Source organism: Gymnoscopelus braueri (assembly GCF_963280865.1).
Source record: "Gymnoscopelus braueri genome assembly, chromosome: 10".
Classification (NCBI taxonomy): Eukaryota; Metazoa; Chordata; class Actinopteri; order Myctophiformes; family Myctophidae; genus Gymnoscopelus; species Gymnoscopelus braueri.
The window spans coordinates 44,348,549-44,374,223 of record NC_137611.1 but is presented as its reverse complement, the minus strand read 5'-3'; the positions used below and the strand labels follow the sequence as shown (position 1 = coordinate 44,374,223).

Genomic DNA, 25,675 nt, shown 5'->3' with positions numbered 1-25,675 from the left:
GTGCCACATTCACCCAGCCCCTCTATGCTGGATTTTGGCCTGCTGATGATAGCACTGCTGAGTTGTGTGAGCTCATCTGACTCATGACTGAAAGATTTGTCACTCCAATTATGTTTATTTTATTTGTCTATTGAAAATATAATGTATCATTTCTCTGTTTTACTATTTGTTTCGCTTGCATTCATACAGTACAATTTATTTTCTGGGGAAATGTATTACAAACACTACGATATTTCTTTCCCTTGGAAAATTTGAGATATTTTCCATTTCCTTATATCATTGTTTTGTAGTTTTTATTTTCCATGTGAAATAACATTCCATTTTTTTTTATGTGAAAAACATTGCAAATTAATTCACAGGCTTCATGGAATTAAATAATTCTATTACATTTAATGTAATATAAAAAGTGACCAACATAATAAATACTATTAGTTGAATAAATGTTTGTGTTTTATTATTATTCTTTTATGGCTGTACTTGAACCTGCTGTCTTGTGTTCTTTATTGCATGCAGTGTCAAGTGGACTGGGAGACTGCAAGTGTAAAATACTGTATAATAAAAAAAGCTAGGTTAACCCTTTCCTGAGTGCGTGACATAGTGAATTTCATATTGCATTTTGGACAAGAGCCTTACAATATACTTTATCTGAATGTGTGGATTTACCATTCTCGGGGCCCTAGGGCTCTTTTGGTGGTCATGAACAAGAATTTGATTGTAGGCAAAACATTCGTGCAACTCCCAGGTCACACCTTCTACCTGAAAGGACACACACTCACTATACAAAGTCAACAAATATCTTTGCATGAGTATTTGTGTCCAGCCTACGAGATGATCCTGTTTTATCAGTTTCTCAAAGGACGCACACACGCACGCACGCACGCACACACGCACACACACACACACACACACACACACACACACGCACAATCTACTATCTACTTCCAACAACATATTTGCCAGTGAAGTAGGACACACAAATTGTAAAGAACTGTCAGATATACGTATCTCAGGTATTTGCTGTTCTTTGACTTACAGGGCAGCGGTATCGGTCTGGTGTATGATTATTACTACATTATATACTGTCCAGTCCTGTACCACTGACACTATTTTCAGGATAGGACATCAAATGAGGACAGAACAATAGCCTGAATATTACAATAACATAGGCATTCAATCATGAATCGATCGATCATGAATCAATGTATCGGTCCATTAACTAACCATAGCTATAGCTCTACTGCACAAGTAAGACGCGCGAACGCGGTAAGCGAACGCAAAAAAAGAAAAAAAAGAATGAAAAAAAATATTTAAAAAAAAGGAACCAATAATTTTTTTTTTTTTTTTTTTTTTTTAAATCTGCGTTAAAAGGAGCATCTTAGAAAAATACAAATTCACAAAAAAAGAACTTGGAATGTTTTTGAACAATTCAACAAAGTGTTTGAAGTGCCTGTTTCACCCACTTCCGGGGGGCGGAGCCAAAATCCGAGCCCGATGTATTTGTTCGTAGACCCCCACTTAGGGGGGGTAGAAAAAGTTTGGGAGCGATTCGGGCACTTTTCATTTAACATGGGGTTTCAATGGGGAGTTTTTAGGAGCCTTCTCCGGGGCGTGGCTTCCGGGGGAAGGGGCGGGCTTAAACGCAACCTTGACAGGTGTGTTCAGTTTTCAAAGACCTTTCATTTGATGTATGGTACGTCTAAATTGGACATTTACTTATCTCAGAGGAGCTGCACACAGGCAGTGCACACAGGCAGTGCACACGGAGACACAGAGACACAGAGACACAACCCAAGCAGGGTTACATAGTAAGCTCCACTTGGTCGGAGGCGCGGCTTTGCCGCGCCTCCTCCCGCGTTCGCAATCAAGTAAATTCCAGTCTATATTTGGCAAATCAAAATCCCATAATGAATTCATGTAAATACGTCTAAATGACACTTCCTCCATTAAAACCAACAGATTTTCGTTATTATTCTCTGTACCACGGACGGTGACCTATTTAAACCCACAATCAAAGACTCTTTGTTGTTACATTTTATCTCCACAAAATTATTCTCTTGGAAGTTGGAACTATATCACTAATGCAACTCCCTTGACTTCTAATGACCGATGAATATAAAGCAATAATCCTCTACCTACGTCATTGTCAAATATTCTTGGACAATATATTATAGCCGTCTACGTCATCCAAATTAAAATCCACTCGGTTCATTCTGTGATTTTTTTATTTAACTTCAGTAATACCAATAATATGAATAAGGGAGAGCACTTTCAAACAAGCAGTAAATGTATGCATTTTGTTATGGAGTTGGTCCGCATTTGTATAAACCCAGGATAGGCTAGTTTCTATGGGGGGAAATTTACTGTCCTGATGTGTGTGGGGTGCAAGTTCATGTTCATGATCAAGTCAATGTGTCTTGGGGATTCTCACCAATCTCCTACAGGGGGGACCCCGGACTTTGAAGGTGAATTCCCCAGACGATTTTTGCTGCTTTTTCTTTGCCTCTTCATACAGCTCCCTCTCTTTCTCTCTCTCAGTCCTTGTAAGGTCATTTGCAATTCTTAAGTTTTTATATTTGTCCATTTGACGCAGAGATCTTCCTGAACAAGTTGGTCTTTAGTTGTGTTGTTCTGCAATGTAACCAGAACGGGTCTCCCCGATCTTGCTGGATCCTCCGAGCCTCCGCTGTTGTATTTAACGAGCCGGGTCACTCTCGCAAATGAGTCAGCATTCCTACAGACGTTGCAAGTTTTTAATACGTCCCATACACTTTCCAAATCTTTTGGTGTCGCTCTTCTCTGCTGTCCAGGCTTTGCTCCTTTATTCCAAACACTACGTCTACGATATTTCTTTCCCTTGATTTACGTTTTTCTAGTTCAGTCAGGACACTGTTAAAGGCAAGTGATTTTTCCTTCAGGGCGGCATCTTTCACAATATCAGCCCAGCTTGGAGTGGCCTTTTCCTCTCCTTCAGTCGCTCTTGAATGATTTCAACAACTCTCCGTTCATCACACTTTTTCTCCAACTTCGACTCCAACTCGTGCAGCCGCTCTTCGAGTAATTGAGTAGGCTAATTAGTTGGCATTTCTCTTCAATCATGTGTTCCACCACAATGCTCTTTTACACGCTTTCATCACAATATGGACAAAACCACATTATGCCTTTTTTCTGCAGGATCACATACTCCACTTCATCCTTCTTTAAGCACGTTATGCAGTAGTTTTTCTTACATTGTTTACAAATCAGTGACTTTTTGTCCTGTCCACCTGTAGGGGGTTTGGCAAAGTTGGCAGGCACTGTCCACCTGTGATCCACAGCCAACCAGTGACTTCTCCCCCATGCCATTCTCCATATTACTTGATCTCGCTCCAATATAATTACCACTTGCACTTCCTTATGCTTTGGCTTTATCTCCCATAATTCTCCTTCAGATCTAGTGAAGTGCTAGTTATTCCACTGCACTTATTTCACGTTTAAACTGAAAGAATCACAGCCACACGTGGACCTTTATTTAAAACAACTGGTTTGACTTACAATAATTATGTCTTATTGCAGTTTATTACACTAATCCAGGGGTAGGCAACCTTAGGCAAGGGTGCCAACATTGGCACAGGGTATGGTGATCATCATAAATTAAATATAATGATAAAAAAAACGTTTAGTCATTTAGTCTCCATGTTTAATATTGCAGTAAATGGTTAAATATGCAATACATGGTAAATGGTTAATAAATGCATATGGTATTGGTTATTCCTGAGCTGAAGTGTCTAAATTAACCAACATTTTAGACACAAAGAGAGAAATAAAAGTAGGTAAATGTGTGTAGATGGGAGTATTTCAGCCTAGTAGCGAAGGGATCCTGTCCAGCTCTGGGCCTCTTGACTCATTCAGGGTTTCCTCCCCCTCCCACCCTGTTCAGCTGCCTATGTTCTAATGTAGCCTCGCGACGGGCAATTTTTTTTTGCACTGGCAGATTCGTCTGGTCCCAGGCTAGTTCGAATCAGATGTGACCTAACTCTATGGATGTGACACACTGTTAGACTGACTCTTACTGCCACCTAGTGGAAATACTAATCACTAACACCAGCAGTTTAACTTTTATGATCTCAAAGGGGTCTTTGGGTGTCTCTTGTAGTTGTAGAAAAGGGTGGATAGTACATTGGGACCTGTGTGACGCTCCTCTCTGCTGTGTAAAGATATTCATGAGGTCAAAGGTGGACAGTGGTTCTCAACCTTTTCAGGCTGTGACCCCCCAAAATAATCATAATAACTGGGAACCCCCCAACCTGACAAGCACTTGGGGAATCAGAAAATAAGCTGTAGCCTATGTGATGGTTGATATGAAAGTCACTGTTTGAAGGAAAATTGACGCTGTACACTATTTGTATCATTGTCCTGTAATGTACTGTCGAATGTCATATGTTTTATGTTATTTGTGGACCCCAGGGAGATTAGCTGTTGTTATGCACCAGCTAATTTCTTTTCATGGGTGCATTTTTCGCCCCCCCCCCCCTGCGCATGCTTCTATGTCGTCTGAAACGCTAGTGCGCCTGCTCTATTGACTCCAAAATTGAGCCAAAAAAGTAGAGGTACTTTCGGGTGCTTCCATAGAGGGTGCTTCATGCGCTTGTGAGCAACTTTCCTTGAAATGAACTGGTGGGGGCGGGGCGAGGCCGTTCGCTCTCTAGATATTTATATTATAACTCCATGGTCATCTTATAGAATCGTCTCATATAAGAGTTGTGGTCCAAAAATAAACAAACTGTCCCGGCGGTATTGTCACGAAGGTGGCTCTGTATCGTTTATGATAGCCAGTCACTCATATGACATATCTGTTTCTGGCGGAAATATTAATTTAATATTAGTTTTCTCGCCGTTAGTTGATCCCTCATAGCCTATCCATACGAGTCAAACCGTATGGATATGAAAACTCAACAGTAACACAGTTGAGTTCCTATGACGCGATACATGGGAATTCTGAATGGGGGGAGTGGTGGGAAAAAGTAGCCTATACTCTTCATGAAAGTAATCTTTTACTTAAGTAAAAATATCAATACTGCAATGTATATAAGCCTACTCAAGTAAAAGTCCGGAATTCAGGATTTACTTGAATAAAAGTACAAAAGTATTGGTATCAAAATGTAAAACCATGTAAACCATTATGCAGAATGTCCCAGGACCATTTCACAAGTTTTCAAATGTATTAAAATCTTTTGAAAATAGCAGATCTATATATATGTGTCACATCAAGATGCATTGTGAGCTCGTACATCTGCTATTTTCAAATGGCCGAAATATGAAGTGGGTAATGTTTTGTAATAATAATCAAAATCTACTAACTATCTAAAGTTTTCAAATAATTGTAGTAGAGTAAAAGTATACTTGCCTCTTAGATGTAGTGTAGATAAAGTAAAAATACCTAAAAATTGTTTTTAAGTATAGTAGGCTACTTAAATGTACTTAATTACTTTACACCACTGGGTGCCTGGGGGGGGGGGGGAGTGACCCAGGTAGGATGGGTCAATTGCGTCAGATGTCGGTAGCCTACTCTTGGAGACTTGTGAATAAACAGAAAATTAAATATACCTCTGAAACTTTCACAGTAGTAGCAATTAAAACCATATCAAAATACATTTTAATCACTTTTAGCATGGAGTGAGGGCTGAGGGGCCAGACAGAGAGAGAAGGTTTTAGGGTTTTAATTGTTTATTTGATGAATTCAAAGCAAGAGGAAACTTACTGACTCATATTTCTCCTCCTACCACACACACACACACACACACACACACACACACACACACACACACACACACACACACACACACACACACACACACACACACACACACACACACACACAGCCAGGAAGAACCTTCCATTTCATGTGATTTCTGAGTAAATGAAACTATACTGCATTCAGTCTGTTTCTCAGTCTGTCAGACAGTCAGTTGTAAATTAAATATTGATCAGGGTTTTAATTGAGGTTTATTTGATCATTTCAACGCAATAAGAAAAATACCGACTCATATTTCAATGGGATGAATATATTTCCAACCAATGAATTCCAACCACTGTAAATACACTCCTTCTATAAACACACACACACACACACGCATGGGATCAGGACGACCAGAAGGGACTCTACAGCTGTCCACAGTGCAGGGAAACCTTTAACCCAAGACCTGATCTGAAGAAAAACAACATATTGGCTGAGGTGGTGGAGAGCCTGAAGAAGACAAGACTCATAGCTGTTCCTCCTGATCTCTGCTTTGCTGGACCTGGAGATGTGGCCTGTGATTTCTGCACTGGGAGAAAACTGAAAGCTGTGAAGTCTTGTCTTCAGTGTCTGGTCTCTTACTGTGACACTCACCTCCAGCCTCACTATCAATTTCCTGCCTTTAAGAAACACAAGCTGGTCAAAGCCTCCAACAAGCTTCTGGAGAACATCTGCTCTCTTCACGACGAGGTGAAGAAGATTTTCTGCCGTACTGATCAGCAGTGTATCTGTTATCTGTGCTGCATGGAAGAACACAAAGGCCACGATACCATTTCAGCTGCAGTAGAAAGAACTGAGAGACAAAAACAACTTGATAAGAATCAGCACAACATTCAGCAGAGAATCCAGGAGAGAGAGAAAGACGTGAAGGTGCTTGACCAGGAGGTGGAGTCCATCAATCAATGTGCTGATAGAGCAGTGGAGGACAGTGACACCATCTTTACTGAGCTCATCTCTTCCATTGAGAGAAAACAATCTGAGGTGAAGGAGCTGATCAGAGACCAGGAGAAACATGAGGTGAGTCGTGTTGAAGAACAGAGGAAGTGTGTGGAGCAGAAGGTTACTGAACTGAGTAGAAGACATGCTGAGCTGGAGCAAATCTCACACACAGAGGATCACATCCATTTTCTACAGAATTACACCTCCCTCTCAAAGATCAGTGAATCTACACACCCAGTTATCAGCAGTGTCTGTCACCTTGAAGATGTGACTGTGTCCGTGTCAAAGATGAGGGACAAACTAGAGGAGATTCTAAAAGAGGAAGGGACAAACGTCGCAGAGACAGTGAATACAGTGGATGCTTTACTGTCAACAACACCAGAACCCAATACCAGAGCTGAGTTCTTACAATATTCATGTCCAATCACACTGGATCCAAACACAGCACATGAACGCCTGTCTCTGTCTAAAGGAAACAGAAGAGTAACAAGGATGAACAACCAATGCCCAGAGAGATTCACTAACTGCTATCAGGTTCTTAGTGTACAAGGTCTGACTGGACGCTGTTACTGGGAGGTAGAGTGGAGTGGAAACAAGGTTGATATAGCAGTCGCATATAATGATTATAGCAGAACAGGGACCCCTAAGGAAAGTGGATTTGGAATGAATGATCAATCTTCTTCTTTACAGTGTCAGGCTGGAGGTTATTACTACAGATGTAAGGGTAAAGTAATTAAATTCACAGGTCCTGTGTCCTCCAGAGTAGGAGTGTACCTGGATCACAGTGCAGGTACTCTGTCCTTCTACAGCGTCTCTGACACCATGACTCGCATCGGCATGTTCAAGGGCACCTTCACCCAGCCCCTCTATGCTGGATTTTGGACTGCTGCTGAAAGCACTGCTGAGTTGTGTGACCTCAAGTAGATCTGACTTTGTTTGTCTCTCAAATCATGTTTTTTTGTCTATAGAAAATATATTGTATAATTTGTTAAAATCTGTTTTACTATTTTGTTATCTTTCATTCATACAGTAGGCCTACACTTTATCTCATGGAGGAATTTGGGGGAACTTGTGTCATTGTTATGTGGGTTTGATATTCCATATGAAATAACATTTAATGATATTGATAAGTATGTGAATAAACATAGCAAATTAATTCACAGACATGTTGGAATTAAATGATTATATTAAACATAATGTAATGAAAAAGTGACGAAAATTATAAATAGTAGTTGAATAAATGTTTGTGTTTTATTATTATTATTTTATGGCTGTACTTTAACCTTCTGTCTTATGTTCTTTATTGTGCTCAGTGTCAAGTGGACTGGGAGTAAAATTGGCCTGTATAATAATTCAAAAGAAAGATTAGGCTTTTTTTCCTGAGTGCAAAACATATTGAATTACATATTGCATTTTGGACAAGAGCCTTACAATACACTTTATCTGATTGTGTAAATATAATCATTGTTATAACAGCGATGTATCAAAGAAGATTACATTGGTAGTACACTGATACTAGTACTGTACTGTATGTCATGAAATCTCCCACTTATTGCTCTATCATAACTATACATTTCACACCATGTTAAACATGTAACCATAACTCATAATGAACGTGAATGTATTACAATCATGTTTGTGCTCTGCCATCAGAAGTTAAAGAGCAGGAACCACTGCGCTGGGGGCGTGTTCTCTCCTCCGCGTCATCAGTGCCCATACCCTAGGTGGGGTTGACGAAAGGGCCTTTCTGTGTGGAGTTTGCGTGTTCTCCCCGTGTCTCCTAGGGTAGGTACCCTCACAAAAAACATGCAGTAATCCTGGTCACTATACTGCCTCCCCCTGGCCAGCCGGGGCGCCTGATGGAGGGGAAAGGAACTGGTTGGAATAACGTGTTCCTTCCACGCGCTACGTCCAACCAGGGAAACTCCCCCCTGTCACGTGACAAGAAGGTCAGTTGGCTCTCATGCATTGAAGGAGGCATGAGCTCGGCCCTGGCCTCCCTAGGTTGGCAGAGGGAAGGTAGTGCCCAGGATTACATAGACAATTGGCACTGGGTGTAAAAAATGGGGTTACAAAATCGTGGGATAAAAATTTTAAGTTAAAAAAAAAAAAAAAAGAGCAGGAACCACTTTCTGTACCACTGACACTATTTGCAGGATAGGATATCAACTATGACAGGACAATATCCTTTGTATTACAATAACCTTATGCATTTTGTTGTGTAGGCATTCAATCATTAATTTATCAATCATTAGTCAGTTAGTAATTAATTAACCAGTTACTACTTTATAGCTTTGTAGTGCAGAACTAAGCATAATGGAGTATGGTCAGTAAGCTGCCTGAATTCATTTATCTGTACTTTGAATTCACAGAACTGTTAGTATTAAATTCCATTCAAATTAATGTAATAAATAGTAACCAACATGATAAATACTATTTGTTGAATAAATGTTTAAGTTTGTGTTTGAATTATTCTTTTATGATTTTACTTGAACCTTCTGTCTTACTTTCTTTACAGCTGTCACTACAGTGGACAGGGGCACTGTCATGTAAAATAGACCTGTATAGTAATAAACAAAAGAGAGAGAGAGAGATGAACATTTTGTTGATCATTTAAGTTCATACGTGTAATTGGACAAAATCCTTGCAAAGCCAGAAATAATTTGATATTTTCCAGATATATAATCTGGATATTGTTGAGTTATTGCTGTTTGTGTTTTGCATGTAAACATACTGTAGTGAGCGATCCCATCGGGAACATGTATGTAGACGATCACCAAACCTTACAATGTACAGATTACATTTATTTATGTAAGGAGGAATGATTATCGCTGTTTAAAATGGCGTTGATGTGCTGTGTTTGGACCCAGTGTGATTTGACATGAATATTGTAAAAACTCAGCTCTGGTCTTGGGTTTTGGTAGTTTTGACAGCAAAACATCCACTCTATTCACTGTCTCTGAGATGTTTGTCCCTCATCTTTGACACAGCCACAGTTATGTCTTCAAAGTGCTGGACATTGCTGTTGACTGGGTGTGTAGATTCACTGATCTTTGAGAGGGAGGTGTAACTAGAGGCGTCACTAGAAGGTGCCATGAGGAAGCTGGGAGTTAAAATGATAGCAATAAAGTAAAATGTGAAACATGTTGTTGTGTGGTATACTGTAGACTGTCAAAACGATTTAAAATGCATGACAGTGTTCTTGGGTGGCATAAGAGCAGTGGAGGGAGTTTGCACAACATAATATGAGAACAAACTTGTTTTAATTGAAATGTGAATACAAGCAGATCTGATGTACTTGACCAAACTGAAGCAACATTTATTCTAAAAAGACAAATAAAGATGTACTGTGGTCATTTATTTACTTGACATACTTTGAAAAACGCTTATACTAACTTATACTAACACTAGAATGAGCAAAAGCATGGGATCATTTGTTATACATGAATGAAGATTTCAGTCAGCAGGTTAAAATTATGTCAAAAACATTAAGAGTTTAATATCTAGATATTTTAAACAAACATTTAATTAAAAAGTATTTAATAAAACTGTATAAAAGTCTGTATAAAATCAGTAAATATAGAAAGTTTTACATTTAAAATAATGTATTTAAAACCACAGTTGTCATCTAAATTAATATATTCTATAGGCCTACTACACAATTTAAAGACACAATCGGTAAGTCATGCCTCTCCCGAAGGAGAGAAGCAATTGCAACAATGTCTAAACTAAAGATCCAGCACACACTCTGCTTCAAATAAGCAGGTGTATGTAACCAGTAGGTGTCCTACCCGACACCAGGGTCTAAATGTCACAACAATGGAAGAGTAGGGAGACCACCTCCAACCACTGCAGATGTACTGTCATGTTGGCTTGTCCTACACGTCTCTAAGGATCTGAAACAAAGTTACAGTAAATATTTAAAACAGTAGGCTACACTGTTATTGAATATGCAGTGTAATATGTGTAGTCTGCTATTTAATTTACTATTTAGTCTAGACCAGAAGCAATCAATGGCGTAAAGTGATGCGAGAAATGACCCTATCTGTTTCCTAACGCTAAAAACATAAAGACAGTCTATCCTTCATGAGAAAGGCTGTGAATGAACTTGTGACACTAACACTATAAACAAAACTGTACTCTGGACTGAGTAGGAATTTACTGTGCCCAGAAGGGGGCGCTAAAACAATTCTAACTAGAAAAAGTGCTCCTCGGAGCACAGGTCTCCGCCAGGTCAGGTAGGTTATTGTGGCCTCCTGTTGGCGCTATAATAGGCCAATGTGAAAAGGGTGCCATTTCTTCTTAGGCCTTGCACGGCAATCGGACACTGCATTCATGATTTGAGGCATTTTGCTAAAAAAAATGTTTTGCTAAATTAGACCTGCTGGTGGCGCTATAACAGGCAAATGTTAAAAGGGTAGCATTTGTTCCTCAACATAGTGTGAATGTGCGTGCAAAGTTTCACCGCAATCGGACGCTGGTACATGATTTGCAGCATTTTGTTCAAAACGGGCCACTCCTGCAAACTTTAGATGTCAATCTTAGTCAATCAGGATGGAATATGAAAAATCTAACAGATCCGACTTGATCACATGACTATAGAGATCATGTCTTCTGATTTGCGTGAAATTTGGATAAAATCTGAAGGAGTAATATTTAAAAAATTGTTTTATATAAGTCGGCCTCCTGGTGGCGCTATAAAAGGCAGATGTGAAAAATGCAGGGCAAAGGTTTTTCCTTGGCCTGTAGGGAGTGCGCATACAAAGTTTTACACAGATCGGTGCAGTTATAGTTAAAAACACGAATCAGCCTATTATAGCGCCACCATGAGGCTGTTTTGAAAAAATGCGAGTGGCATTTCTTCCTCAGCCTAGTGGGAATATACGTGCAAAATTTCATGGAAATTGCACGCTGTGCTCATGATTTGAGGCATTTTGTTCAAAATGGAGCACACCTGCAAACTTTGGAAGCCATTCTTAGCCAATCAGAATGGAATATGAAACGACCGATCTGAAAGACCCATTTCGTTTAATGACTATAGAGATACTGTGTACCGATTCGCGTGACGTTTGGACCAAATCTGTAGGAGTACAGTAAATAAATGTGTTTTTCAAAAAGCAGCCTCCTGGTGGCGCTATAACAGGCCCATGTGAAAATTTAGGGGCAGAGGTTCTGAATTGGCATCCAGGGAGTGTGTGTGCACAGTTTGGGAGCGACCGGGCCAACGGTGCCGGAGATTAGCTGGTGACAGACGGACACACACACACACGGACACACACACGGACGGACGGACGGACAGGGGGTAAAACATACTCTCTCGCCATGCCTTACGGCCTGGCGGAGACAACAAATGGTGGGACTACTACAGTGACTACACCAAATGAAACTTGATAAAAATCATTAAATTGAATCTTTGAAAAGTGTATACTGTACCATTTCCATCGCGTGTGTGTGCGTGTGTGTGTGTGTGTGTGTGTGTGTGTGTGTTTGTGTTGGGGGGTACAATACAAACTGACACACATAAAATGCACTTACAAAAAGTACATTAACTGTTTAATAAATGTAGAGTTTTCATTCATTTCACTGAATTAATGTACTGTAGCCTCAAATTACACATCATTGTTAGAAGAACTTGTCAGAAGTGATTGGTTTAAAGACTGACTGCAGTGGGCAGTACATCATCAGGAGCCCCACTTTGATTGGTCCTCTGGTCTGTGGCTGAGACCTGAGCTGGTGACACTGACACACATTAGAAACAAAACTGTGAACAGAGGGGTTGACAGAGGGCCAGACCCCCCCCCCCACACACACACACACACACACACACATCTGAACCTGAAATAAATGACACTCCTACCATTAATATTCCACAATAAGTAATTGGATATTGAAAATGTATATACGTTTACCATTTTCCTAGTCATCAAAGTGATTATGCCATAGACACTTGTGTTGCCTAAAGGTAACAAATGAGAATAAATGTGGTGATTATTGTCTCCGCCTGGCCGAAAGGCATGGCGAGAGAGTATGTTTTACCCTCCGTCCGTCCGTCCGTGTGTCCGTCCGTCCGTCCGTGTGTCCGTCTGTCACCAGCTAATCTCCGCCACCGTTGGCTTGATCGCAGCGAAACTCTGCACACACACTCCCTTGATGCCAATTCCGAACTTCTGCCCCAAATTTTTCACATGGGCCTTTTATAGCGCCACCAGGAGGCCGATTTGTGCAAAACATATTTTTTGACAGTACTCCTACAGATTTTGTCCAAAAATCTCGCAAATCGGTACACAGTATCTCTATAGTCATTAAACAAAACGATTTTTCATATTCCATCCTGATTGGCTAAAAATGGCTTCCAAAGTTTGCAGGAGTGCTCCATTTTCAACAAAATGCCTCAAATCATGAACACAGCATGCAATTTCGGTGAAATTTTGCACGCATATTTCCACTATGCCGAGGAAGAAATGCCACTTGAACATTTTCAAATCAGCCTCATGGTGGCGCTATAACAGGCCGATTCATGTTTTTACCTATAACTGCACCGATCTGTGTAAAACTTTGTATGCGCACTCCCTAGAGGTCAAGGAAAAACCTTTGGCCTGCATTTTTCCCATCTGCCTTTTATAGCGCCACCAGGAGGCCAACTTATGTAAAACACATTTCTTTATATTACTCCTTCCGATTTTATCCAAATTTCACGCAAATCGGTACACATGATCTCCATAGTCATGTGATCAAGATGTGTTTGATTTTTCATATGCCATCCTCATTGGCTAAGATTGACATCTAAAGTTTGCAGTAGTGGCTTGTTTTGAACAAAATTCCGCAAATCATGAACGCACCGTCCGATTGCGGTCAAACTTTGCACGCACATTCACTCTATGTTGAGGAACAAATGCCACCCTTTTAACATTGACCTGTTATAGCGCCACCAGCAGGTCTAATTTAGCAAAAAAAAATGCACAAAATGCCTCAAACCATGAATGCAGTGTCCGATTGCCGTGCAAGGTCTAAAAACAAATGGTACCCTTTAAACATTGGCCTATTATAGCGCCACCAGGAGGCCACAATAACCTACCTGACCTGGCGGAGACCTGTGCTCCGAGGAGCACTTTTTCTAGTTTTTGTTATTTTACACATGGTTTCAATTTAGTCAACAATTCTGCTAATTAGGGGGGGGGGGGGGGGGGACACAATATGAACTGACTTTAAATGTTCTTCCAAAAAGACCATTCATTGTTTGTTAATGAATGAAGATTTATTCTTAATTTTAAGTTCTAAATTCATTTAGATTCAAATTAGAACCAGCTTGTTCTTGTTGGAAGAACTTGACAGAACAAGATTGGTTCATAGACTGACCATACTGCAGTGGGCAGTACACATCATCAGGAGCCCCACTTTGATTGGTCATCTGGTTTGCAGCTGAGCCCTGATTAGTTCCCTGAGACTGAACCGGTCTGTAATTCAAATACACGTGTACATATTTAACCAAAATGAGGTGTAAAACAAGATGGAATCTACAGCTGATGAATAGATAGGTAATTACTGTACGTACCTGACACAACATGGATCTGTATATTAAAAACAATAAGTTGTATCATAAATATTTGAACCATTAAATTGTTATGCCATGACACTATGATTTATGGAGAGTAGCTCAGTTATTGTAAGCTAGATGTAATCCGTCTCCCGTAGTAGTACTTACCTTTAGATGTTCTGTATCGACACAGCAGGACCAGAGGGATGGTCATTAATATCACAACAAGAAGTCCTACAATCAGACCCACTACATGTGGGGAACTCAGTGCCAAATGCGTGTCAACTAGTGTGGTGACAGCCTTGTCTCCTACAACCAAATGGGAGTAGCCATCTATATAACTTTGTACCTTATAAATACACTTAGATGTACTGTACACATATAATATCTAATTTATATAATGATATTTTATATTTTATATAATAATGAATTAATGAATCATTCAATTACTCACCAATTGTGTGCATGATGACTGCATCACTGTAGGCCTATTCAGTGTAGTAAACTGGGTCTCCTCTCCCTCTTCTGCACCAGTAGATTCCACCTACTGACACCCTGATCGGTCCAGTAGAGTATTGATCACCATTGTGCATGATCAGTGAGTGTGTGTTATGTTGGTACCAGTAGTATTTCCATTCAGATGACCCCTCCACAGAGCAGGTCAGTGGAACACTGCCCCCTACAGGTATGTCTGTTTGGTCAGCTTTCAGTGTGGCATTTGGAGAGAGTGCAGCCTTGCTATTGCTGCGTTCAGAGTAAAAGGCTCTTTAGGCATGTCTCTCTCTCTCTCTCTCTCTCTCTCTCTCTCTCTCTCTCTCTCTCTCTCTCTCTCTCTCTCTCTCTCTCTCTTCTCTCTCTCTAAAGCCATACAGGACATATTTTTATATATATAGCACATTAGCAGATATACAAACTCATAGTATGAGCTTGTAGATCTGCTATGTTTGAAAAATCGAGAAAACTCTGCTGTTTGAAAAAGTATAAAAATATACTTACATATAATTTTGTCTGTCCTTGACATGAAAAAGTTTGAGCACCACTGATAGGCCTATAGCAACAAAAGTTTTTTCAGAAAACCATTTTAGAGGACATTTGTAGAATCGCCCTCAGGTCTTGTAATGGGTTAATGAGAATCAAACAGATTATAGTGTATAGTTTGTATAAAACTCACCAGAGACAGTGATATGAATGGATTTGCTGTAATGTGTGTAGTACGGTGGGGTGGGTCTCCTCTCCCTCCTCGACACCAGTATCTTCCACTGTCTGAGACACTGGAGGGACTGATTTGTCACCTTCAATAGTCCAGAGTTGATGTTGTTTCTGTGCCAGTAGAATGAGTAGAATGAGTCCATGAAGCTGTACTTTCTCCCACAGTGCAGGTGAGGGTCACACTATTTGATGTCAGTACACTTGTTCTGTCTGATGTCAACGTGGCCATTGGTTTAGCTGTTATTTGTGACAGAGAAATAAAACAAGATTGTTGAGCCTCAGCATTTCTGCCAACTGCTAAAATTGACAAACATCTCAGAAAAAGGATATCGCACCAAGAAATAACAAGTTAGGACAACACAGCCATATATGCATGAACACACACATGTACACTTACAGTCACACTTCTATAGCTATCATATAACATACATTATAAGGTTGTAAGTGTGTATCATAGTACTCATGGACTAATGCCTAGTGTGTCGGGGATGCTCTGTCAGCGAAAAATAATCATCCTGTTTTCTGTGCAAACAAATGGTTTAATGATAATATTATTGTATACATGTTGATGATTATTTTCTTCAAATTTGTTTTCCTTTGAGGACATTGCGGGCCGGATCGAGATATGGTCCAAGTTTCTTTGTAAAAAAGTTAAAGCTCTAAATTGTGATAGTAATCATTGCTATAGTGAGTGTTTGTTCAGTAACCACTCTCCCCATTTCTCCAGGTCTTTAATAAACCAGGTTGCCAATTTAAGCCAATGAAACTTTAATGTCAGTGATGAGTAGGCCTAAGTAAGATTATATTTACCTGACACATTCAAAGTGACTTTATTACTTTGTTTCGTAACATGCCGATCCGTTTTCAGAACACCAGTACACTGGTATTCGCCACTGTTGTCTGGCACTGCTTGAAATTCATGATAATTCTGACCAGAGTATCTGACAAACTCCACGCCATATTTGTCTATCTATGTAATACGACCAGGCAGTCGGCTCTCTATCTCATGTCACATATGAATGTACCAGACTCTCCATTAAATATCTGGTTGGGCTTCAGGGTCAGAACAGCTTGTGGTGTCACTACACAAACGCATAGAACACAAACACACAAGTAGAATGAAACCAAATGCTGCAAAACGTCTGTCACTAAATCACAGTAACAAGTAATTTGAATAGATCCACAAAACATGACTTAATATGTAATAGTAAACTGACAGAAATTTATGTCATAATTGAGAGGATGAAGTATGTGACAGGTATAAATATCATCTTGACAGAGTGAATAAAGAGAATAGATTAATATTCACCTTGACTGTGTCCATAGGAGAGGATGCTACCCAGCACTGAAACATTTATAATGAGACAATAGCAAGCTAAAAATAAATGTCAGCATTTGAATTATTCCTAACACTACGAGCTACAGTTGACTCAAGTTGAATAAGAACAAACAACAATAATTTGTCCATTCTGCTAATGTTTTATTAATTTAAATAGCTTACTGTATGATGATTGACCAAAACAGAGCAATATTGAGTTATTTCGAATTTTCATAAAGCATGATGACAATAACAATAAGCTTACAATCTGAGACTGCATATGGATGTTAGTTTCATGTTGATGTTGTAGAATAAAGTATTTAAAAACAATTTGCCATAATATTCTGATATTCAAAAAAGAAATAGGTAGCTTCAATGTATCAAAATGATGAACTATTATGTAAATACATTGTTGTATAATATTGGAGTGGACACGTCTCTATAATGAAATCGCTACAGTTACTTGTTCATTTGGTTAATTTGGTTGTTATTGTTAATAGCAATCGTTGAAATGATAAATCTACAGCAAAGTAAAAACATTGGTGAAGATTCTGCAAAAACAAACATCAACAACATATATTCCGTTAATGTATTCAAACTCTTTTCTTTAACAAAAGTTGCGTTGTTTTATGTACAGCTGTATTTTTTCATTTCATTTCAATAGACCTACTATAATAATAGATATACTCACAGAGGAGCATGCAGGGAAATGTGTGATCCATCCTCTCCTGTGATGGACCACTTTGAAAAACCTTCCTGAACTAGCTGCTGTTGTTAGAAACAGATACATAAGAAAGAGGGGGGGGGGGGTATACACTTTAATACCATGAGCTCATATTTCCATTTAGGTCTACCCTTCCTTCCTTTTTTGGAAGAGACACCAAGATGTATATACTTGCAGGTCTAAATAGAGTCGGTCTCATTATGCATGTTTTAGAAATGTAGTCAACAAACCTCAAGGTCACATGCAGTAAGTAGAGTGCAGAGAGAACAATGTACTGTAGTAGTGCTTCAAAGAAACTAGGTTACCAGGTAAACAATGAACCTAGCATCTGTCTAAATAACATGCTACATGTGTCTATATAACATGTACATTTGTGGTCAAGAAAAAAAGACCAAAACAAGTGACCAATCTTGGCTACATTGAAAATGAGGGCATGGCAAGGTAACTACACAACCCAAACCTGGGTCTTGCACTTTAAATACTGTGTTATGCTATTAAAATGTTCTATTTTTACAATCGTGGTCCTGACAGAATTGAAGATGTGATTTGTGGTGGATGGTTGATTATCTAAGGTAGAGTAGTAGACTTCTGAATAAACTGGAATGGAAAAATGTGTCTGAAACTGTCACGGTTCAAATAGTCACACATTGAAACTAACATAATACATTGTATTCACTTTTAGCATGCAGGCGGGCTGGGAGAGGGGGCAGAGACAATGAAAGAGAAGAGGGGATGTTTCATTGCATTTTGTCTTTAAATGTTCATCAGGGTTTATTTGATCATTTCAGCAGAAGAGGAAAATACGGACTCATATTTCAACAGTGAACTAGACACAACCTCTACAAGACAAAGTGCATTGTCAAGACAAAGTGCATTGTGTCTCAGCCACTGCGTGGCTGAGACACACTGACACACAACCTCCCATGTCATGTGATCTCTAAGGTAATGTAACCAAAGTAAGCTCCGTTTTATTTGGGGTCAGACAGTCTGCTTTTAAAATGGCAGAACAAGGAGTTCAACTGGACCAGGAACAGTTCTGCTGTTCTATCTGTCTGGATCTACTGAAGGATCCAGTGAGTGTTCCCTGTGGACACAACTACTGCAGTAGGTGTATTGAGGGATACTGGAATCAGGATGATCAAAGAGGGAGATACAGCTGTCCACAGTGCAGAGAGACATTCATCCCAAGACCTGATCTGAAGAAAAACACCATGTTGGCTGAGGTGGTGGAGAGCCTGAAGAAGACAAGGCTCCAAGCAGTTCCTCCCGATCACTACTATGCTGGACCTGAAGATGTGGCCTGTGATGTCTGCACTGGGAGAAAAATGAAAGCTGTGAAGAATTGTCTTCAGTGTCTCGTCTCTTACTGTGACGCTCACCTCCAGCCTCACTATCAATCTCCAGCCTTTAAGAAACACAAGCTGGTCAAAGCCTCCAGCAAGCTTCAGGAGAACATCTGCTCTCTTCACGACGAGGTGAAGAAGGTTTTCTGCCGTACTGATCAACAGTGTATCTGTTATCTGTGCTGCATGGAAGAACACAAAGGTCATGATACCATCTCAGCTGAAGTGGAAAGGACTGAGAGACAGAAAGAGCTTGATACGAATCAGCAGAACATCCAGCAGAGAATCCAGGAGAGAGAGGAAGACATAAAGATGCTTCACCAGGAGGTGCAGTTCATTGGTCAATCTGCTGATAGAGCAGTGAATAACAGTTACACCAACATTACTGAGCTCATCTCCACCTTTGAAAGAACACGATTTTCGGTGAGTAAGCGGATCAGAGACCAGCAGAAACGTGTAGTGAGTCGTGCTAAAGCACTGAGGAAGCGTCTGGAGCAGGATGTTAATGAACTTAGGAGGAGACATGTTGAGCTGGACCAGATCTCACACACAGAGGATCCCATCAAGTTTCTACACAGTTACACCTCCCTGTCAAAGATCAGTGAATCTAAACACCCAGTCAACAGCAATGTCCATCCTCTGAGATACTTTGAAGATGTGACTGTGGCTGTGTCAAAGATGAGGGACAAACTAGAGGACATTCTTGAAGAGGATGGGACAAAGATCTCAGAGTCAGTGAACAGAGTGGATGTTTTACTGTCAACACCAACAGAACCCACAACCAGAGCTGAGTTCTTGAAATGTTCATCTCCAATCACACTGGATCCAAACACAGCAGAAAAATCCCTGTCTCTCTCTAAAGGGAACAGAAAGGTTACAGTGATGAACCAACAACAATCATATCCTCATCACCCAGAGAGATTCACTGTATGGTGGCAGGTTCTGAGTAGAGAGTGTCTGACTGGACGCAGTTACTGGGAGGTAGAGTGGCGTGGAAACAGTGTTTATAATGCGGTCTCATATAAAGATATCAGCAGGACAGGGACCCATAAGGAATGTGGATTTGGACGGAATGATAAATCTTGGTCTTTACAGTGTTGTAATGGACATTACGTGTTCAGACACAAAGACATTAGTACTTATATCCCAGGTCACGTGTCCTCCAGAGTAGGAGTGTACCTGGATCGCAGTGCAGGTACTCTGTCCTTCTACAGTGTCTCTGACACCATGACTCTCCTCCACAGAGTCCAGACCACATTCACCCAGCCCCTCTATGCTGGGTTTTGGCTTTCTGATGGAGAAACTGCTGAGTTGTGTGACCTCAAGTAGATCAATCAGACTTGTGTTTGTCTCACATGACTCCACTATTTTGTTTCTCTTTCAAGGTCAACATTTTCAGCCTTCAAAAATTGAACTGTTATGTTGGTGTACATAAAACAACCAAGTGATTTATTTGACTTTAGAAACCAGTAGTGTTGTTCCTAAGCTGTCACTTGAATCATATGTTTATTTTATTTGTCTATTGAGAAGATCTGTCATCATCTCCCAGTGTTTTTGTATTCATAAGATGTATTCTATGGGAGAAATGAGCTTTTTTGAATTGGCTGATCTTTATTTTGTTTTTGTTTTTTACCATTGTGTATTGCTATGAAGTAATTGTTATTTTGTGGGTTTGCTATTCCATGTTATAACATTCAATGATTTTTTTATTTTATGTTTAAACATAATAATAATCATTAGCCTACAAATGACTGATGTAGTTGTTGTCTTAAGTGTATGCCCATGGCCACAAGGAAGGCTGACTAACTGAGGCCTGTGACTAACTAACTGAGGCCTGTGACTCCGAACCCAGGTTCGGAGAGAGTTGAAGAATGATGTAAATCTTCCACCGCAGCAAGATATTTTCACATAAAAGTCATGTCATTAAGGTGGACTTTGATTAATCTGTCATTATGCCTTGCTGACAGTTTGGTAGGGTGGGGAGGTCATACCTAGTTGGGAGACTGTACCTTATGGGGTGGGGTGGAGGATTAGGTCATACCTGGTGGGGAGACAGTGGGAAGAGTAAAGTCGTGGCCAGAAGATATTTAAGCAGAGGCACATTGAGAGCACAGGGCCTTTTATTGGGACACAGGCTTTTTGACTGATAAGAGGGACTGCTTGTTCATTTGTTCTGTCTATACTGTGCTTTCACCAATCACCACTGTATTTCAATGTATCCTGAATACTTAAAGTAAAGATACATCTGTTCTGCAACCTATTTACCGTGTGATTGAATGTCTTTGTGTATTTCTATGTGATCCACTGCAATACGAGACCCCTCCAGGAGCCAAAAAGTGCATCTTCACTGACCTGGTTGAGTTTGAATGATTCTATTCTATTGAATTTAATAAATAGTATAACCAACATGATACATATACTGTAGTTGGATAAATGTTTGTGTATTACTGTACGTTCTGTAAAGTGTACTGGGACACTGTAGTGTTAAGTATAAGTCAATTTGATGTGATTTGTGGTGGAGGGTATAGTAAACTTCTGAATAAACTGACATTTAAGATGAACAACCCAAACAGATTTCTGAACAGTTCTTTGTTATTCTATTGTATTCTATGAATGCATTTGACACAAATTACAACCGCCCTATAGCTGTGTGCGTGCGTGGGTGGGTGTCTGTGTGTGTTTTGAGTTTCGGTTGGATTCATGTGTGATGATGCTAAATGAGTGTGAGCGAGAGAGAGGGACAGGGGAAAGACAAAAGAGATGCTGGCGGAGAGAGAGATGACGAGATGAAGAGTGTGAAACAGAAAACAATGAGAGAGAAGAGAAATCTAGAGGAAGAGAAGGATAGATGAGAAAGTGAGAGAGAGGGAGAGAGAGAGAGAGAGAGGGGGGGTGAAAAGAGAGGGAAAAGTGAGTACGGGTGCAAAAAAAGAGAAAGAGAGATAATAGGAGTTAAAAAAAAGAAGAAAAGAAAAACAGGAGGAGCTTCCTGTTCTGATCTGTGACACTTTCTCACCGGATCCCAGAACTGTGGCCCAGTGTGTTCTTCCCTCCCTATCCCCCCAACCCACCCTGGTCCCTCTGGCCCTGTGTGTACCTCCCTCCCTATCCCCCCCAACCCACCCTGGTCCCTCTGGCCCTGTGTGTACCTCCCTCCTTATCCCCCCAACCCACCCTGGTCCCTCTGGCCCAGTGTGTACCTCCCTCCCTATCCCCCCCAACCCACCCTGGTCCCTCTGGCCCTGTGTGTTCCTCCCTCCCTATCCCCCCCAACCCACCCTGGTCCCTCTGGCCCAGTGTGTACCTCCCTCCCTATCCCCCCAACCCACCCTGCATGGTCCCTCCACCAGGGTGGGTAACACTGAAGAGGAACTAAAACAGCAGGGCTGGGCAGAGGAGATAGGAGACGGTTTCTGTCACACAGCTTGAATTTAAAACTCTGTGCCAGTCAGCTGTGTCCTGCTTGCAGCCAGCTGCATATACAGTAGGCACAGACCTAATGACGAACATTAGGCTACAAGTCCGGATCTGGTCTGTTTCTCACTATCCTTCCCCACTGTGTCCCCTGATTAAATATGAATGTCTCAGATCATTCATTAAAACGGCAGAAATTCTGTCAAGGGACACTTATTTTTTTTATTTTATTTTTCACACAATAAAAACAGCACATAAGGTAACAATTAAAAAAATACATTTAGGGCGTATGCAAAGTTCTCACCTAAAATAAAATAAACTGAAAAATAAATTGAACATAGTAATCTAACATAAGACAAGACAAACAACAAGTACATGCAGCAACAAATGAAAATGTTGATTTGGAAATGTGCGAGTTCCACGGAAGGTGAAGTACTGTAGAATGCCTACTTCTCAAAGGTTGTGGAGTCAGTGTTGCCAGTGTGCTGCTGAATAGCTCTCTGTTGCTAAGCTTTAACTCCCACACAAAGTTCCTGCAGTTCTGTTCTCCATAAAACCTTGAACAGATAAAACATCAGCTCTTTGCCAGAATAGCTATGAGTTATGCTGATGCCAAACTCCCTACTGATGTGTGTTCATGTGTCGGGTCCTCGGCTATCTAATGACTCTCTTCCACTCAAAAAGAGCAGTTTTAAGGCAGGTTATAGGCAGGCAGCGGTATCCTTGGAGAGTTCTCTGAACACATTGCCTCGGACAAGACAGCACACTGTTCCACAAAACAGTTTGTTTCACATTTACTGTAGACCTGAGGACGATTCTAAAATTAGTTTCTGAAAAACAACACAGAGGCGTTCCCGGCTTAACAACGTACAGGTCTAACAGGTCTAAATGGGTTATGTTTGAAGTTGGTTGTGATTTAAGGATATTGATCCATGCAACAGCTTGGATTTAGTTTGTCAACAGCTACTGTATATTTCTAGGGTACTAGGCCATACTGTAAGTACATAAGAACATCAAATGTCTAAATGAAAAATAACCCAGCGACATGCATGTGTGGGATCATTTCAGTCAGACACTTTCATCAGGATTAACCATTTATTGCATGATGTTATTGCATTCTGTTTGGCTGTGTGACTCTGCTCCTGTGACACTACAGATTATGTGCAAGCATGACACAGAATCTGACTGAGTGCACCATCTCTCCAGAAGCAGAGCCTAAAATACGGAGTCATTGTATGAAAATAACATTGAGCCCTTCAAGGGCATTCCTTAAAATACATATATATATCATCATACAATCCACTGAATCATTTAAGATGCCACATGAACATGCCACTAGGAGGAGGCCGAGGAGGGGGAGGGAGTTTGATCACTGACAGGCTGCAGAACGGAGCATGTAACCGTGTGTGTGTGTGTGTGTGTGTGTGTGTGTGTGTGTGTGTGTGTGTGTGTGTGTGTGTGTGTGTGTGTGTGTGTGTGTGTGTGTGTGTGTGTGTGTGTGTGTGTGTGTGTGTGTGTGTGTGTAGAGTGAGAGAGTGAGTGAGAGAGAGAGAGAGAGAGAGAGAGAGAGAGAGAGAGAGAGAGAGAGAGAGAGAGAGATTGCATGCAGTTTCTGGTTATTGCTGCTAGAAATCTTTGGCCTTAAACTGACACAAAACAATTATGGCCGCAGTGATAACACTTTTTTCATGACTGAGTATGAGTACTTGAGTACCAAGTATGAGTATTTTCAATGATACTGCTTTTTCCCCCCTTCCAGTTAATTGTATTTATTTATTATTATTTTGTAAACACAGCTCTTTGAACTTATTTTTTTTCTGTAAAGTTGTTTTTCTTTCTGGTGAAAGCGGCAAAATATTGCAATACACAGTGCACCTTTAATATCTTCCACAATAACCAACAAGTAGGTAAATGTGCGAGGATGGGAGTATTTTATACAGTCTAGTAGGGCTCTGGTCCAGCTCTGGGCCCCCGGAGTCATTCATGGTTTCCTCCCACCTTCCCACCCTGTGCAGCTGCCTCACAGCTATGTATATGTACTGCATTACTGATGGGACACGTTGTTGACTGTTATTGCCACCTAGTGGCAATAGTAATTATCGACACACACGTCAGTTTTAACTTTTCTGACAGACAGACATTCCCACATTAGGACCTGTGTGACGCTCTCTGTAGTGGAAAGATGTTCATACCGGGTCAAAGGTGGATGTTCTGTGACAACTGATTATTTAATGTAAAGATGCATAAAAGATGTAATTAATTTGTTGTCACTGTATATTTGCACCTACGTGAAATTTGTCCTCTGCATTTTACCCATCCTATAATCATTACGAGCAGTGAGCAGCCACTGTGCGGCACTCGGGGAGCAATTCAGGGTTAAGATTCTTGCTCAGGGACACACGTCGACTCGACACATTGCTGTCATTCTGTCATTAGAGTGATCTTTACAACTGCTTCATCTTGCATATTCCTGCATGCCCAACCCTCTCACTAAACCCACCTGATGCCTGTGGCATTCAACGTGTGCACATGGCAGAGTAGGGAGATACCAGAACAGAGCCATGCTGTCCAAACATAATACATGCTTGAATATTGCAATTAAAATACTGTTTTCATATGCAATTAAAATGTTTTATTTGATAGAAAGTCGTCCACTTCTGACAACACAGATGATGTGATTTGTGGTGGAGGGTTGAAGATGATTTAAAGTAGCAGTAGGCTTTTGAATAAACTGGAATGTATCAACTCTGAAACTGTCATTTTAGTCAATGCATGGTGTGTGCACGCATGGTGTGAGCAGTGTGCGGTGGCAGGGACAAAGAGAGTGTTCATCACGTTTTATTTTAATCAATTGCCTAAGAACAAAACTAAAAAAGCATGTACCTTTGACTACTTAAGTATTTTTAAAACCAAGTTGTCCAGAACTTTAACTCAAGTACAAATTTGACAGAGCAAATTTCACTTGTAGTGGAGTAATATCGACCAGGAGTATCTTTACTTTGACTGAAGTACTGGAGTTGAGTGGGCTACTTTGCCCACCACTGAATAATGCAAAACGTTAATAGGTACAGTATACAAAGGCCTGACAGGCAGATAGATGAGTGAGAAGTTGATACTTCAGTGGTGTCCTTCTTGCTGGTCTCCTTTGATATGATCTGATTTGATTCATTTGAAATGCAATAAAACCAAAGGGAGCAGTTCGAGGATAACACAATAAAGTCTTAAGACTTATTTCCATTGCTGTCCTCTCATAATCAAAAGTTAATACGTTAAAAATACATTACAATACAAAACAAATGATAGTAACATACACAGCACATACATCAAAACAAGCGCTCCACTATCTTTCCCTATACTAATGACCCTCTATAGGGGAACCTTTTCTAATAGATATGCTTTTGTCTGCTGTCCTTAAAAAATC

The 25,675-nt window shown here is 40.4% G+C and overlaps 1 protein-coding gene across 1 annotated transcript in view; it reads left to right on the top strand.

The window, feature by feature from the left end:
• Positions 1 to 20,169, top strand: part of LOC308093594 (uncharacterized protein) — a gene marked incomplete at its 3' end in the record, with an annotated part of 21,749 nt that extends 1,580 nt beyond the window's left edge. Inside the window, exons 1-4 of the mRNA XM_080439926.1 lie at positions 1 to 66; positions 6,420 to 7,080; positions 7,522 to 7,632; positions 18,480 to 20,169. The exon at positions 1 to 66 is cut by the window's left edge and continues 1,580 nt beyond it. Of these exons, the coding sequence (XP_080296052.1) occupies positions 1 to 66; positions 6,420 to 7,080; positions 7,522 to 7,632; positions 18,480 to 20,169 (2,528 nt within the window). The remainder of the gene's footprint in view (positions 67 to 6,419; positions 7,081 to 7,521; positions 7,633 to 18,479) is intronic.
• Positions 20,170 to 25,675: the final 5,506 nt, after the last annotated feature.